The sequence below is a fragment of the Dermacentor variabilis genome, chromosome 3, assembly GCF_050947875.1.
Source record: "Dermacentor variabilis isolate Ectoservices chromosome 3, ASM5094787v1, whole genome shotgun sequence".
In the NCBI taxonomy this organism is placed as follows: Eukaryota; Metazoa; Arthropoda; class Arachnida; order Ixodida; family Ixodidae; genus Dermacentor; species Dermacentor variabilis.
The window spans coordinates 212,320,560-212,338,275 of NC_134570.1; the positions used below are offsets into that span (position 1 = coordinate 212,320,560).

Below are 17,716 nucleotides of genomic sequence, written 5' to 3' on the forward strand. Positions count from 1 at the left end.
CGTAAAAGCACTTCTCGCTATCAATTAAAGAAATGGATGTGTCACTTCGCGCTTCTTCGTGTCCCTTACTAGGTCCTTGTCTTGAATTCCGCGCAGTTTAATTATAGCCTCGGAACCTAAACATTAGCTGAAAAGTAAACTCCACTGGGAGACCAATTTACTGATGTACCTACAGCCTGTATTCACCCTAAATCGTTGTCTAATGTAGCTAAAAAACTGTAGTTTATGCTTGTGGATTCATTGGAAATGTTTTTGCGGAAGGATGGTACTATAGAATTGTCCAACTTGTAAATTACGGACATTACTTTGATTTTGTTGCGCTTTTCTAGCTGGATTTATCGCAGATATAACTTGCGGCAGCTTTTAAGTTATAAGGAATACTCTTTATTGTTTTCTTCATTGGAGCAAATAAAAATAATACTGCATATAGCAGAGTCTGGGTGTAGGCCACTTTGTGATTCATTATTTGGGATGTTAGCACAAAGAACGCACGAGAACACCTCTTCGTGTTCTCTCTTTCTTCGCCTCGTGTGTTCCTTGCGGTAACTTCTCAAATTATATTACATAAATAGCTGTATACATAAAAAAATTTAGTGCATTAAATACAATGCAAGACTGAATGTGGGGGACATGATTTGTCTAGACTTCGCTACTACGATTATTCTTGCTGCAATAAACTGCGTTCGCAAATTATTCTTGATATTATAGGAGAACGCATTCAGCGCATGGTCCTGTCATGTCGTGCCCCGCTTTCGTCTTCGTTGTTTCTGCTGTAGTAATCAACAGTATTCTCGATACCCTAAGCCGTTCATTTTTTCTGAGCTACGCTGTCACAAGAGTCGCAAGTAATGCAGAGTTTGTGTGATGGTTTACGTAAGTGGCTTAAGAACGTGGTCAAATGCTAGATCGAAGCAAAATAAAATCGACGCACCTATTGATATGGTTCCACAACCTTAGTCGGCGTAATATGGTCTTGCACAAGCACCCACCTGCATCTTTATAAATAATAAATGTTATACCACACACGACATGCGGCATTGCACTGGTAAATTGACCAGCGCATGAGAATTTCGCTGAGCGAGATATCAATAGCAAAGGTTCCGGCAGGCTAGCTCTTGCTTCGCTGAGATTGCTGCCATAGTGTTGTACTTTGATCTTTTCTGTATCATAAGCTTAGATGTTCCTGTGAGCTTAAGTTATTTTTCTTATGAGTGACCTTACGTAGATCCCATGGGCTATTGACGCTTCTGTTGTCAATTATTAGTAAGCTTTTAGTTACGTCATTACCGATTGAGCCCTGTCGTCTTTCTTGCATCTGCCAGAACGCCAATCCATGCTGAATTGTACCTTAAAAGTTTCTACGTGTATTATGCTTCCAACAGGGCGACATACGAGGTGCTGTAGTGGCGTCTGGAGTTATATAGTCCAACTTGTTGATCGGTAATCTTTACTCGCAAGTGGCATACGGTGACCACTGTAGGCTAACATCGTTTTAATAAATGTGGCATATCTTGTAAGCTGTGCTGGACGAGTGAAAGCGTCGTGTTTCCATTTAAACCCTTTGCAGCTAGAGAACGCCTTCGGAGGTCCGCGAGACGTGGAGTGGGCGTTCAAGGGCGACACGCTCTACATCCTGCAGGTACGTGACTTGCAAACGATACAAGAAAGGAAGTTTGGGTAGGGAAGGAAGCGGGGCGCAAAGCAGAATGCGCCCGCTGGCTGGTCGTAACGTGGTAGGTTTTCGTGTTGTAGGCGCGTGGTGCTGACGTTTTCAAGCGGTAATGCATTGTGCGAACAAGCCAGCGAATTAGACATCGATACACGTCGCCGCATTCTCACTCGGAACTCGGACGAGACGAACATTATGGTTCATTTTGTTCGACGAGAAAAAAGGAACACGTTCCTTTCTAAGGCAAGGGAACGAAGACCTAATAACAGTATGCTTGGTTCCTCGGATGGAGGGGCTGTCTATGTTCACGAGCATTTATATCAATTCAATAAGCAGTTGTTAGGAGCCGCCATTGCACGCAAGAAATTATTGTCATGGAAATATGTCTGCACCATAGGGGGTAAAGTGTTCGCACGTCAAAGTGAGCTGACTGATGCTCTGAGGATCACTGATCATGGTGATATGGAAAAAATGACTAGGTAAAGTCCGTTTCCTAAGATGGCCTAACGCACCGCCATGAACTGCGAGCCAACTTGTTCTGGCTATAATGTTGAAGGCTTCACAACGAAGCTCGGCTCTCTACAGAAAGGCTCGCCGCTATTCATTTTAATGCTCGAAGTACCAAACACAAGGATGGCCATCTGAACTTGTTTTTTTTTGCTTCCATAAAACAAATTTTATTTTTTGTTTACAGAAACATGGCTAACATCCCATGAGGGTTATCCCCACTTTGACAATTATACTTATAATGGATTATTAAGGCTTCACTTCCAGAGTGGTGGTCTCGCTGTATATGTAAGTAAATTGTATAAACATTCTGTAACAGAATAATCTTGCGTAATAGATTCCGATGTTGACTGCATCGCTGCATCTATTAAAAATGTAGTGGTCGTTGCAATATACAGACCTCCTACTTCTAACAAACGGCACTTCTTCGACTTCCTAGAAATTTCACCGGTGTATCTGACTTCCACCGGATGCATATTTATTATTATTGATGATATAAATATTAACATATTGTCGAACGATTCATGTGCAACGCAATTCAATAATACCGTTGCATCCTTTGCCTGCTGGAATTGTATATCTTTATCCACAAGGGTAACTGTTGAAACAAGTAGTCTACTAGACGTATGTATAACAAGTATGGTGGCTAATAACATTCTCTCTGGTGTCCTATCCCAGGAAATCAGCGATCATTGGCCAATCTTTTGCTTCCTGCCTATCATGCACGACATAGATGTGAAGGTCCCACGGTTATACAGAGTAATTAATGCTAACACGATGAGTATGTTCAAAATAATAGTTGAAAGTTCACATTGGTATAATTGGTACGATACAATTGACGTGAACAAATCATATACTGCATTTATTAAACACTTTCTTTGGTGCTACAACAATGCATTTCCACTAAAGAAAATAAAACTTTCAAGAAGTTTAAGAAGCCTTGGATTACTCGGGAATTATACAAAAGAATTAAAACTCAAAACCACTTGTATCACAAGTTTATCAATGGCCGTGATGCAAACACCTTCATTGAATTTTAAAAAATACACAAAAAACTTAACCAGGATATTAAAGTAGCTATATCTACTTGCTGTATTGATTAGCTTACAAAAGCACAGTCTGACAGTAGAAAAGTTTGGCGTGAAATTACCTTTTCAAGTAATAAATGTAATCCAGACCCGCCCCTTACTGTTATGACAGTCAATGGTGAACTTACAGGCTCTGATCTCGCAACCACTTTCAATGATTTTTTTCAATTAATAAAGCAGATTTTATATGTACGTCCGTGACCTCATCTATGCTACACGCACCTTCTAATCTAATCACTGCCTTAAAAATTATATTGCGCTTATGCCAACTACTACTCATGAAATAGCTTGATTAATTCTTAAGGTAAGAAATCATGTTTCACCTGGGCATGATGGTATACTAGCATTACCTTTGAAGCACGTATCTTCTTTAATATGTGATGTCTTATGTTACATTTCCAATCGTATGTTAGAAAGAGTAGGGTACCCAGATCCGCTGAATATAGCATGTGTATGTCCAGTTTACAAAACTGGTGGAAAGAATGACATATATAATTATAGACGCATTTTTGTTCTACCCGTTCTATCAAAAGTCTTTGAAGGTGCCATTATTACCGGTCTCAAAAATTGTTTCCATAAGTACAATCTTATTACTCCCTCGCAGTATGCATTTATGAAAAACAATTCAACAGAGCAGGCGCTGTTAACAGTAAAGGAAAACACTATTCAGAATATCGGAATGAAACATTACACTCTTGGCGTTTTCTCAGATTTCCAAAAGCTCCCCCCCCCTCCCACTCCATTCGATTGCGTCCATCACAACACCCTGCTACGCAAACTTAACGGTTATGGCATACGTGGTATTGCATTGGACTTGCTAACGAGCTGTTTAAACAACAAATTGCAGAATGTTGAGGTTAATGGCGTACCTTCCGCGAAATTGGCAATTCAGCATGGTGTTCCTCCAGGATCCATATTAGAACCGTTATTGTTTTTAGTATACATAAATGATATCGCTAACATATCCGAATCGTCTAATCTGGTCATGTACGCTGACGATACGAATATGTTTTTTTTTTCATCCCATTCCTTGTCCCAAATGGAGGCTACGGCAAATGCATATTTAAGAAAGCTACATAACTTGTTATTGAAGCATAGGCTAAGCCTTAATTTATCAAAGACAAACTACATTATTTTTCATCTTATTAATAGAGTAGCAAATATCACTTTGAAAGTTGTTTACGAGCATACTGAATTAAAGCGAGTTTCAAACCAGAAACTTCTTGGTGTTTGGTTCAATGACAATCTTTTTTGGAATTTTCGCACCACAATATTAATGTCTGATCTAAGAAAAACAGTCGGATGTTTGTATAACGTATCGCATTTGTTGCCCCCTGGTTAAAGATGGCCATGCATTGTACACTCCTGTACTCTAGGTTATCGTACTGTATGCTTGTTTAAGGAACTACGACGTACAGCAATTACCTTAAACTAATTTCAATTCAGAAACGAGCTTTGCGTGCTATTGAGGGGCTTCATGGCAGACCTTCAGGTTTACCTACGTCACCGCTATTTCAGAAACATGGCAACGTTAAAGTAGAAGAAGTATATCATTTCTGTCTACTGAAGTACATCCATCGTCATAAATTGTACTTTTCTTGTCCAGGTAATTACAGCAGCTGATGTGCTTTCCAGACGAAACGTAGGCTTGTTCCAATCACACGCACCAAATACGGCAAGCAAACACTAAGCTACCAAATTCCAACGGTATTAAATAAATTTTCCTTTGAAACTGATTATTGCCTTCCACAAAAACGTTTTAAATCTACCATTAAAAATGCCTATTGCTACAAACGGAACGAGTTATTTATTTAGTCGACAAACTTTGTATTTATTTGTATTTATTTCACTATCTTTGAGATGTTTTTTTTTCTCTAACGCTCATGTTGCAAGCTTTGGGATATTGTTTCTGTCTTTTAGGACTAATATTTTTATGTTTGTAAAAAATTATGTATCTTTCTTAGTATCTTAGTCACTCTTTTCTAGTACAAGTTTCATGCATGTTAACTTACTGTGTCATGCTTTTTACAAAGCTTGAGAAATTCATTGTGAACTTGTTGTGAAGTGCTCGTGCGCGATGCCAGCTATTCTACGGGTGACCAGGACCTTGTCAGGCTCTTGCGTTTTGTCTTGGCGCCCTCGTTTCGTTGAGAAGAAATAAACTTTCACTTTCACGAAGCTCACGGTGCCTGTGACGGAGACACAGAACGTTCACCACCTGAGACTGAATGGATTGTCTTCCGTTGCTTTCCTTGTGCTGAAGTTTAGAAAATACCTTTCAAAATACAGCCTTCACGAAAGCGCGGAGGGAAGCCCGTGGCAAACTACCTTTCTTCTTGAGAGGAACAAAATAGCAACCGAAGGCAGATCATGCTTTTCTCTCGCAGTGTAAGACCACGACTGGTAGTCACTGTGGCGTCACCTTGGCATTTTGCAAAAATAACGACTCGTTCCATGACCACACCGCCGCGCAATATCACCGCCGTCCAGTTGGCAAAATTTGCGAACTTCTTCAATGAAAAACCTTACCGAGGTTGACCGCCAACAAATGCATGTCTGCAGCTCAGTCATGCCGTCAGCAGGCCGTAATCCTTGCGCAACGATTGGACAGGTTTACTTAAATGGCATCTGCTGTAATTCCGCCCTTCGTCAGCCTCACAAAGCAATGCAGTAAGAGTGATGAAAGAAGACGCTGAAAAGGAGTCAAATGAACATAGGTATCGCCCGGTCAACCTGAAAACCGGAAAATAATATAAGCATGTTGCGAAATGGACGTATACGAAGAGGAAGGCGACAATTTAATTACCTAGAATTAAAGAGTTACCAACTACATTCCGTTGGCCATCGTACAGTGTTTTTTCGGTGAGTACCGTGATACATGGTTGCGGTGTCATCGGCGACAAAAAAATTCACTTTTTGCCGCGATCTGTCCCTGCAAGAACCGTACGGCGAGTATGAACTCGAATAGCTCTTCGTATATGGTGGTTCATGAGGCCATATAGCGTAAAACTATTCCAATCTGTTTTTATTTCATTATCCTGACGTCAAAATCTACGTAGCCACCGACGCAAGCGTTGGACGGTCACTTCCAGCATTGTTTTAAAAGGCCAATCCAACGATCTCCTCGTTTATAGGAGGTCGATTTTGTTCGCTTTCACAGAGACTAGCGTTACCTTACTTGACAAGTTCTTATCTTATTCGTTGACCTGAGGCTAAGTGTGCGCAGAAGTGGAGAGAGATTGGCGGGGGGGGGGCAGGCTAGCGCAATGAAAGCAAACAGCCGAAGTTGGGGGGTAGGGCTGGCGTCTGGGATTGGCCTTTTTCTTGTTTACTTTTAACGCGGTAGCGGTAAAAGCCCCGTGTCGCACAAAATCAGGCGTCGGCGTCCCGCATCGGAGTTCGGCGTACAGCGTCGAAGTTTGTTTCGGCAAAACGATTTTCGAGCGACCCAAACCCAGGCCCTGTATGTGGCACGAGGAGGTTACTGAATTAAATGAGTTTATCAAGCTAAAACACGTAGAAAATCGTGAAGAACGACTTATACACAATCTAAAGACATGATACCGTCGGATTGTAATTTTAATCTGCGAGAAAACATAATTTTACCACGCGAAAGCTAAAGCAAAGCCTTTTTCTAGCATTTCTACCAATCATAGACCAGCCACGACCCCGGTGATTTGCGTGCGCCGGAGCGCGCAAATATCTTGGAGGCCATGGAGCTGCGCCTGGCTCCTTGCAATACCACTAGATGGCACTCACCTCCGCCGAATCGCGGCCGACGCCAGAGGCTGCGTTTCTACCAGAAAGCCCGTCTTCGTGCTACCGTTAGCCGGCAGTGTTTCCGGGTAAACATAACGGTTACATACGCTTCAGATGCCGGGAAGTGTGAGAAGCAGTCGGGCATCTTTGAAAGCTATCGGCACTCCACTCTTAAATGCGAAGCGTAAGCGTCCTACAAATTTTCGGTATCCTGTAGAAAATCGCCGCGGCGTGCAGAGGAAAGTTACAAATGCAGGTAAAACTGATACCCAGTGAAGAAATTTGGCGAATTGATGTCGTGTGCGTGCAGAAAAGGGCTCGACAACGTTATAATACTTCGTTTTTTTAAATCACTCTACGCGAATGAATTCATTCTCCCTGGCAACTCCGAGTAGCCCGTGCCAAAGCGATCGGCGGGTAACCGTCTTCTGTTCATTTCGAAGTGGGGTAGTCTCCGGCTGTTTTAAAAAAAATCATCTTTGTGCTTCATTTAATAGATATTTAATGCGTCCCTTTGGCGCGGTGAGTGTTCGCGGTTTTGTGACCTTCGCATGACAGACAAGTGAAGTTGCCGCTGCCCGAAAGCATTTGATCAATTGCAGAGGGCTCATGATGAAAAAGGAGCGGAATCAGAAATAATTATTATTCTTCTGTTCAGTCATATCACGCATCTTCAGTGTGTACGCGTCATATCAGATGAGGAGCTTTAACGGTCTTCCTGACGTCGCGTTACAGACAAGCGAAGTCAGGGTGACCCTAAAATAATTGACCCGTCGTAGAGCTGATCGCAGATTTTCAAAGAAAAGTTTGCAGTGGCTTTACGTTATAGCACCCCTGGTAAGATATGCGCTAGAAGCTCACCTTAGCTTAGTACCTGCGAGAACTATCTCACCATGTACGCCGCTTGTCGCAGGCACGTCCGGTGACATCACTGTACCTGCCCACCGACGTGGAGCTGATGCACGAACTGGATGAAGGATTCCGCACCATGGATGAGTGCTTATCCAAAGCCAACATTGGGTAAGAATACCCATGGCTGAAGCTATGTGCGTCCTCTGCAGGCTACCGGTGCAGAGGTTTGTCTCATTGTAGCGTCTTTTGTGTACCTACCGCGGCTTTCCACGTGTATGATTGGCGGAAAAGATACGCAGCGCAATATGTACCTTTGCTTGTTGCTTTAGCATTTCTGAAGTTCACTAATTCGGTACACTGAGCACTTGCCACGGCGCCTCTTAAAGGATCGTCATTCTGAGATACACTGCAATAAAAAACATTCTAATGCTTTGAACATACATTTACGGAATAACACCAAAAACTTGGCTAGTGGATGTTGCTTCATTGCTAATAACAACAACAAACTGAAAACGGAGACGAAGGAAGGCGTAGACACAACACAAGTGTAGGCAAAATAAATTTCCAAATTTCTACTCCAAGAAAAGTTGCAGTTTCTCACGATCGGCGAAACATCAATTGCGATAGCAAATTAGTGGACAGCTATACGAAGTAAGGATAGTAACTTTTTCGGCCGCATAATCTTGTAAACATAGGCATATTAACTGAATTAACAAGCATGGTGTCACGCACGCACCAGCAAACAGGAACACATCTCACTCGATGACCGCGAAAACACGGTGTCGAAACGCTGCAGTAAGGAACCACGGCAGCAGCGAGTGAATTGACTTTCGTGCTGCCGCCTGCATCAACGCGAACTAATTGATCTAGTAACTTAGCGCAATAAAAACCACAGCGACAAGAAAGGTGGACAATGAGAAGCACTGTTCACAACTGGTTATTGGAGAGATAGATAGATAGATAGATAGATAGATAGATAGATAGATAGATAGATAGATAGATAGATAGATAGATAGACAGATAGATAGATAGATAGATAGATAGATAGATAGATAGATAGATAGATAGATAGATAGATAGATAGATAGATAGATAGATAGATAGATAGATAGATAGATAGATAGATAGATAGATATCCTCTTGTCAAGCATGTGCGTACCAAGCAAAAAGAACAGGCACATGAACATCAAAGGAGGTTGCACAAGAAGTCAAATTCAGCATCAAGTGATGAGATAGAAGGCTCACCTATACAACTATCTCTGTTCTCCTTGATAGAGACGATAAACGCGAACTAATTTGCGAAAACACAGCACCACGCGGACTCTATACCCGTCGCAGATGGCTTTAAGAGGAGGCTTTTTTAACTCGGGTACTCCTATTTAAATACATATAAAAGGAGAATTCGTTTTCTCGGCAACGGCTGCACCAAATTTGGGGAGGTTTGTTGCATTTAAAAAAAAAACTTAACATCTAATGCATGTTGGTTCCAATTATTTTATTTATATTGTCATTATTTTATTGAACAGTGGCGAAAATCGAAAATTTACAGAAAACGATAGTATCAAGTTTGCTAGTCTGTAACTCAGTACTGGAAAACGATATCACAATATGTGAATTGCACTTAAGTACATATAAAGCTCGCAAGACTGATATGTCAGACATGAATATTTAAAAAGAATGTAATATGGAAATACAGTTTTTGTGGAACCCTGGCACACAACGTAAAGAATACACGTAAGATACAGAATGACGTATCCAATTTGTCCGCTTGAAATGGATGCCGTTGACAGAAGTGCGATATCTGTTCCTGATGCAGAGTTATTTATTTATGAATTTCATGCTTCTATTTCTCTCGAATTTTTGAAAATGTTTTTTAAAGAAATTCACGCCCTAAATCGAAATTACGCTTCCAACAGTCACTAAAGGAGAGCGGGCTGGAAGGCTAGTTGGTGAGACGTTTTTCTGTGAACTTAAATTGCGCTAGAGTCAAGACACTGAGGTACATGAAGAACTGCGTTCGTCGTGTCTTCGCGTACCTCGGTGTCTCGCCCCTAGAGCAGTTTAAGTTCACACAAAAACAACAGTCACTAGGGCATAGCTTTCTCTCTCAAATGCAGCAAATTTCATTAAACTCGGTCCAGGGGTTATCTCGCGGAACGTTCTTGCGTTTTACACGTATCTGGACAGGCTGCGTCGGAGTTGGGCGCGAGCTTCCGCTTGAAGATATAGAGCCCCGGCCGGGCGCGTGCCTTCACGCGGGCCGACAGGAATCGAACGCGTACCCTCCCCCACTGCCCTCCCCCAAAGGCTTGCGGAAAGCGGCGTGCTTTTTCGCCGCTTTCGTCCGTTGTGTGCGCGAGATTGAGCCGCGATCTCCGGCTCACCGTCACACGCTTTCAATCGCACATTCGGCATACGGCATTCGGCGAAGATTTTATCGCCCTTGGACTTTATACGGGACCTCATGGCGGTGGTTGCAGAAATGCGCCTGGAGTGTCCATCTAAATGCTATTGTGACAAAAGCCCTCGTCGAAACATTCATGTGTCACCGAAGTGTCAGTGAAGCTACGCTCGTGGCCATCACAATATAAAAACATAGGCGTTACCTTGTATTAAATCTATGGAGCACCGTTTGCGCGCTTCACAAATAAGAGCAATCTGTCAGGGTGCTTGCTGCAAGTGACGGAATGCTCAGGCACAGCTACAGTCAGTATAGAGACCACACAGACGCTTACTCACCTCTATTCTACTCAGCGGGATGCAACCTACCCATACCTAGGTTTGACAAAAACAGAGATGGCGTCACTCTTCTCGATCAGTCCAAAACAGGTCATTCCTTCTACGTGTCGTCGTTTCTCGCACTTTCTTAGCCAATTTAGCGTCTATGCAATCAATAGCATGATCTTTCCGATAACAGTGTTATTTGCTTACCTTTATCATTATCGCTAGATAACGTTATATTTTGACCGTCAAAAGCCAAGCAGAATCGGCTAAATTAACGTCGCACGTTTCTCCAAAGTGACACGTGAACTTCCGAAAGCGTTTCATATCAGGGAAAATTTTTGTACCTGCAGCTTATGTAGGCTCCTACAGACGGGTTTAATTAATACAGGACCGACGCTGCGGCGTTGTGTGCTGCACTTGGCTTAATTGGACTGTAGCCAATCAGAACTGATTTGACGTTCTCTTCCTGCATAAGCAGAAGAAAAGCGCCTGCCGTTGCACTTCGCCTGACTTTACACCTACTGGCTGCGTATGTGCCCTTGCGTGAAACTAAAACCCCATGTACTAGTTTTCTTTTTAGCGACAAATCTTGATAAGCTGTAGCTGAATACAGCGCCGATGCGCAGTGCAAGAAGATTACTGGTCCATGCACATAATACAGCCCAGTGTCTGCAACAATCTGCATGTCCCTATATGCACCATGCGTGAGTATGATAATTTTAAAATCTTGGAAAGCTAAGGTTACCATGTACTGAAAAAAGAAAACTCCGTGCCCTTCCACTCTGTTAAGAAGGATGACCAGCCAAGCTGTGTATGCGGGCCCCTTAATGGCGAACTGCACCTCCATCGCGGGTCGGCCCAGCATTGCTCTATCTTCAGGATCGGCCCACGTGTGGGGAGTGTTTAACACCTGCTTCACCTCCGCCGCGGGTCTGCCCGGCACTGCATTATCTCCGTGATCGGCCCATGTATGGGGAATTTCTCGCTTACCACGCCAATGACACGAACATTTTTTTGGACGGCAGAGGTATACAGCTTCGCTGTAAAACAGAAAACAAAGCAGAAGAGATAATTTCTAATACCTGTAGCTGCGTGACTCAGTTATTTTGTAGCGGTGCGCGATGGGACTGCGTGTATAATTAAGGCACGGTGGATGCGGACCTGGAGAGAACAGCCTAGCTGATGGCATTTGAAGCGAAAATTGCTTTCGCGCTGCGCATACCATCGCCGATGTCGCCGCTTCTCGCTGTTTAAAGCTGCTCGCCTGCCTTTGTGACGGTTGAGTCTTGCACCGACTGGTTAAAACACTGCAAAGATGTACATCACTGTTCGCGTCGGACAAGCGATGTGATTGAACAAGATTGTTTCCCTGTAAAACTGTGACAACATTCGGGAAAGTCCTACCCGCCGTGGTTGCATAATGGCTATGGTGCTGGGCTGCTAAGCACGAGGTCGCGAGATTGAATCCAGGCCACGGCAGCCGCGTTTCGTTGGGGGATCAAAAACATCGGTGTACTTAGGTGCACGTTAAGGAACCACGGATGGTCAAAATTTCCGGAGCCCGCCACATTATGGCGTGCCTCAGTATCAGGAAGTGGCTTTGACACGTAAAACCCATTATTATTTTTTTATTCGGGAAAGTCCGGATGCATGTAGGTGCGGCTCGCACCGAGCGATACGTTTCGAAAGGTTATCAGCCAGTGAAAAGCGCAGACAAGAATAAATTATTAAACAATAAATATTAAACAGTATTAAACACAATAATAGTGCACATATTAAACAATAAATTAGTGCACATCTCAGCCCAGCTTTCGTTGTGCTACATGACGCCTAGCTGCGCTTCTTGATGTGGCGGTTTTCATGCACGTCTTACTAGCTACGTCTCATTCGGCTGTGGCGCATCAGATATAGTGTCTCTATGTCGTGTCTACGTATTTTACAGTGGAGCTGTTAGAACTTCGCTGGGTTTCTCATTGCGTCCTCAGCTTCGCCGAGCTGAGGGCGAGAGTTAAGAGAGAGAGTGAAAGCAGAGTATACAAATAGCATTGCGCAGCATATCGATGCGGTGAGGGTTGGTGTAGCATAGCGGGGGAGAAGGAGCTGATCGCACGCGAGTGAGGAACGCGGCCCGGACGCGTGCCCTCTCATGTGGCGCGCGCGCACGTGGGTCGGGCGAGAAAGGAGGGGTGTTCATTTCCGATGGCTGCTAGGTACCTCGATGTCCTCCTCGGCCGCCGCTCCGCACAGAGTGGAGGTAACCGCGGCGTCTACTACGGCGTTAGCCGCTTGAATCGGGGACGCCGTAGTAGACACCTTTGGCGGATGCCGTAGGGACGCGTTGCCCACGCTCGTGTGTCTCGTGTGCGGTTTTGCACTACTTTACTGGCCTTCCCCTTGCTCCATTGGTCTCTGGTGTTATGCGATAGCAGAGCCACGCATAATTTTCTTTTGAGGGGGAGGGGGATTTATGTATTCGCAAAGCTGTATTTCCCCCATCAGCTGCAGCTGCTGCTTTAAAGACATAAAGTTGATGAAAATAACACCCTAGTTGCAGTATTTCTCTTTGTGTGTGTGGGTTTCGGTTACGTGCTGTTTGTGAAAAAAAGAAAACAAAGAGAAAAACTTGTAATGTCATTCCGATTCCCATCTATTCCTTTAACATGGATTCTGCTGTTTTCTTGACGTGCCCTTTCCTCCCCTTTGTGTACTTCACTATTGTTACCTTGTAAAAACGGCTCGCACTCGTCTTTCTTTTTCTTCATTTTTCTTCAACGTTAATGTTTTCTTGTGTGTTTTTCAAGAATTCTGGAACCTCGTTTTGCGCCGAGCGTAAACGTTACTTGAACAGGTATCGCAGTCTTGCATGGCAGTCAGCCTAGCGGCAATTATCTGTCGTAGCGCTAGCGCACAGAACTCGCCCTTGTACGAAATCAGTGGAGTTGAGGAAATTAGTTTTAACATGGATTGAACGCACTAGCATCCGCCACACGCTTAACCATATTATTCCCTTTTCGTTGAACGTGTAACATAAGATGTGTACCATGCAGGGAAGTCGTAAACTGTTCTCAAAGTCCTCTTGGATCAGCCGTCTTCACCAATGGCTTGATGCTATTCAACAAGGTATGTGGCCACGTAATTGCAATCTTTTTTTTATCAGCGAACACTGCTATAGCATATAGCTTTCTTAATACGTGTTAGTATGTATGTACTAAACTCATTATTTGTAGGTAATAGAATTAACTAATCATTGGAAGTTGTAAGCGCTCTCAGGGCCGCATGAGTCACTCAAAAAAGAAGCCTGCGTTCTTTTATCGGAAGTATTAAAGCCATCTGAACATTTCCAATAACAGAAACATCAGAATATCTCAATAATAAGGTGGCCACGAAATGTCATGGCCTGGTCATTTATTTCCTCATTATTCGTCATATCAACTTCCTATGTGGAAACTACGTCGTTGCAGATAGGACGTCTTATCTAAATTTGACCCAGTTTTGAGATCTAAGAATTCCCGAATCATTAATATATCCATATCGATAAGGAATAACGAACTACAAAAGCCAAACGAATGTACACCCGCACGAACGCTTTCGTTTGACATGCACGGTCTAAAATGTTTTACGCACTTCCAACTTATAGCGGTGACCATGCCGATTAACTTGCAGTTTTGGCGGCGTTAATTTTCATTGAAAATGAGGATGACTGAAACATTCACCGCCCTATTTAGCTATGCCCACTCTCCTCTTGTTCGCATTCATATATTTCGAATGCTGTGTCTCGTAATGCCCTCCGGAAGGCGCGTAGCTTTATAGAAAATGCGATAAGAATAATCTTAATACTCACATGCTTAATACGCACTTATAGTTGCATCGACGTGCAGTCCTACCCGCCCATCGGGTTGGAAGTTCTACTGCCCGTGCACGTCGTCGTGTTATCTTGTCGCACCATGTTATCATCTCCCGTCGGAATGTGGCTGCCACACCCCGGAGTCTAACCCGCGTCTTGCTCAGCAGCGCAGCATCATAGCCACCGGGGCTTGCTCCCAGTTTTAGATTTTACGACACTTTGGTGCTAAATACGTGGGTCAATTTCTCGCAGGAAGACACCAATGAACGGGCCAAGAGGTTTCACAACCCTTACCACGATCGCTTCTTCGTCACAGCCCTGGGGAACGTCTTCTTCCCGGCATCGAATGTGAGTTATAGCCTACATAGCGAGAGCCGTCAACAAGTGCTTGCATCATCTCGGCGCAACCTTGCGCGAGTTTCGGTTGTAGCTTGTCGATGTAACACAGAGCCGCCCTGAGAGCTACCAGCAGTAATATCTGGTCGCTCCTTCATGATGCGAATTTCAGATGCACATCTGCTACCTACTTATCTGCCGCGGTGCTGTGTGTCGGCGATGAGAGCAGTATTTGCGGCCTTGTAAGTTCAGACCAGTGCTTGATGTGGCATCGCCGAACACGTAGTTTCGCCAGAACATTATAAGGACGTCCGAAGCTCCAATGTGACAGTTTTGAGCTTTGCAGGGACCATCCTCTATATTTTGTTATCCAGCCATTAGTAGCACCAAATGTGGCGGCAGTAAGGAATTCTGTTGATTGTCTGGCTTCTCCGTCACGCAGGACATGTTCAACATGCGGGGAGAGGGATCCTTCCGAAAGGGGCTGGCGTACGCCATGCGCGGGGGCTGCATGGAAGACGAGGACGTGAATAGGCTCATGCGCGAGCGTGCGAAGCTGCGATTTGCCGTGCCCAAATTCTTCAGCATAGGGAAAATGGTGTCGGTAAGTGCGCAGTTCTACGTTCGACTTGCGTAAGTGTTACATAAAATGCTTCCTGATCAGGTGGTCAACATCGGTATGTTCCGTGCAGTATCCATCCGCACTGTAATTACGTACGCGATGCAAGGTTTGGAAGCCGAAGATAAGTTCTCGTAAAAACGGTCAACCCAGCCATCCGAGTATTTCCATATATCAGCAAGTCTGACTATCATAACCTTGCAGATATTTTAACGAGCTCATTATGAAACCAATAGTATCGACTTCCTTCAAGCAGGTATACACCCCGATTTATTACAGGGTGCCCCAGCTAACGTTAGCCAAGCTGGTAAAAAAACAAGAAGAAAGAAAAGAAGTGGCGCAAGATGCGGGTATAAGACCTACACTGTCCGGTCGTCAAACACGGTAGTCTTTCTAGCTTAGAAATGCAGGCAGGTCATTGTTTTTTTCAGAAATGTGTACTGGTGAACTAGTTATTCGTTGAAAGATATGTATTTTCCCAGTGAAGGGTAGCCTATAATTTTCAGATTCTATCTTCCAATTCACGTGATTGGAGTAAGTTACGTACCTGCAATAATGTCAACTCACTCACAATAACAGTGTCAGTCCCTTCTTTGTTCCCAAAACCTTACTTCTTTACTTTATTATACAGCTACTCTAGTGTTAGCCTCTTCATAGTGGTCATATATTATTCGAGTAGTTTGGTGTCGCAAATTGTTGCTTGTCCACGGTTATAAGAATATAGTTTCAAATCCGCGCATCCAGCCCATGTGTACTAAGATATACATATTATGAAGGCTATGACACGTAGCTCTCTTCCTTTAAGGCTGAATCTTTCGCCGGATAACTTATTTTTCACATCAGTGAGTAACAAATGTAACGAGAGTTTGAATTAATACAGAAAAAATTGTTCAATTTATTAAAAATACCCAGCTTGACTCGCACACACAGCCTTTTTATATCGACCATAAAATTTCGCCAGTTCTTCATAAATAAATTGTTTCTTATAAAAGGTCAAAATACTTGCCATAAAAACGGCGATGTTTACATAAAGGATATTGCAGTTCAAAATAAAAAAATTCATATAGCACGAGTACCAGAGAATGCAAAAGAATTTCTTACTGGCGAATCCGCTATGGCCAAGGAATCATAATATGCATGCTGCCAAGGAGACTAAACGCTTTGTAAAATGACTACCCAGAATATATCGTAACGAAAAACTAAACACAGTTGCATTCTGTGATCGTATTATACTAATCTTGATTAGAAGCAAGCTTAGACTGGGCACTCTCTCTCTTTCTGCATTGCGCTGCCTTGAATGTAACGGGACAAAAAGCTTTGCCAAGCGTTTAGTAATTTTTCACCTTCAGCATACGGGTTTGCTGGATGTGTGCTGCATATGGAAATATGCTTGACATTTATTCTTACTTTTGTTTTTTTTTACTTGACGTCGGGATTGGGAAGTGAGCTCAAGGTTAGATGTTAGCCACGTAAAGTTTTTTTTTTGTGTGTGCTGTACAAATATATACGCGTGTAGCCTTTCAGTGACACTTTGCGAGTGCAAGCCCGCAGTGGAAATAGTAGACACGCGAGTGCCCTCTCGTGACTTTTTTGAGAATTCTACTTGTTCAAGATGTTTGCAGTGCCTTGAAAGTTTACCGCGCTTAAGACATCTTCCCTGTACCCAAACAGGATCTGTGGAACTGTGAAAAGCTTGTGACAGAAGGTTACAAGAAATATTATGACATGAAACTTCCCGTCGGAAGAGGAGACGACTCGCGCAAAATCTTCGAGGAGATCTGCCGGTCACTCATGATCATGTCCAGGGCAAGTACTGTTATTTTCATGTCACAATTGGAGTCAATTGCTTCCCTGCCTAATCTATGTCGCACCTATCACTTCACAGGTATCACATTAAACGCGTCGAGCGTTACTGTACCGTTACAGGCGCGATATTGTAGTTTCCAAGCGATAGAATTTTTAGTGCTTGTTATCTCGGCTCTCGCGCTATGCCACCATCTTTAAGGCGTCATAATCACGTGGATTCACTTCTATCCGCCATATTGGATAACGACGCCCTCTATGGCACCGGAATTTGGCAGCTATCTTGGATTATGACGGCACAGCCACGTGACTTCACGAGTTGGGGTGGTATTCATTTACTATGGGGGTCGCCATCCTGAATTTATTGGTGACGTCATCGATTGGCGAGCATCCTCGATATATCAGTGACGTCACCAATCAATCACCAATTAGATATACTAATGACGTCACGAATCAGTCACCAATTGGGTTGCTATATCAATTTACTATGGGAGCCGCCATCTTGAATTTCTAGG

General features: G+C 43.5%; 1 protein-coding gene across 1 annotated transcript in view; it reads left to right on the forward strand.

Annotated features, from left to right (window-relative positions):
• Nucleotides 1-17,716, forward strand: part of LOC142576617 (rifampicin phosphotransferase-like) — a 242,139-nt gene that overhangs the window by 118,942 nt on the left and 105,481 nt on the right. The window contains exons 21-26 of the mRNA XM_075686819.1: nt 1,568-1,639; nt 7,937-8,043; nt 13,647-13,719; nt 14,696-14,791; nt 15,222-15,383; nt 17,070-17,204. Coding sequence (XP_075542934.1) covers nt 1,568-1,639; nt 7,937-8,043; nt 13,647-13,719; nt 14,696-14,791; nt 15,222-15,383; nt 17,070-17,204 — 645 coding nt within the window. The remainder of the gene's footprint in view (nt 1-1,567; nt 1,640-7,936; nt 8,044-13,646; nt 13,720-14,695; nt 14,792-15,221; nt 15,384-17,069; nt 17,205-17,716) is intronic.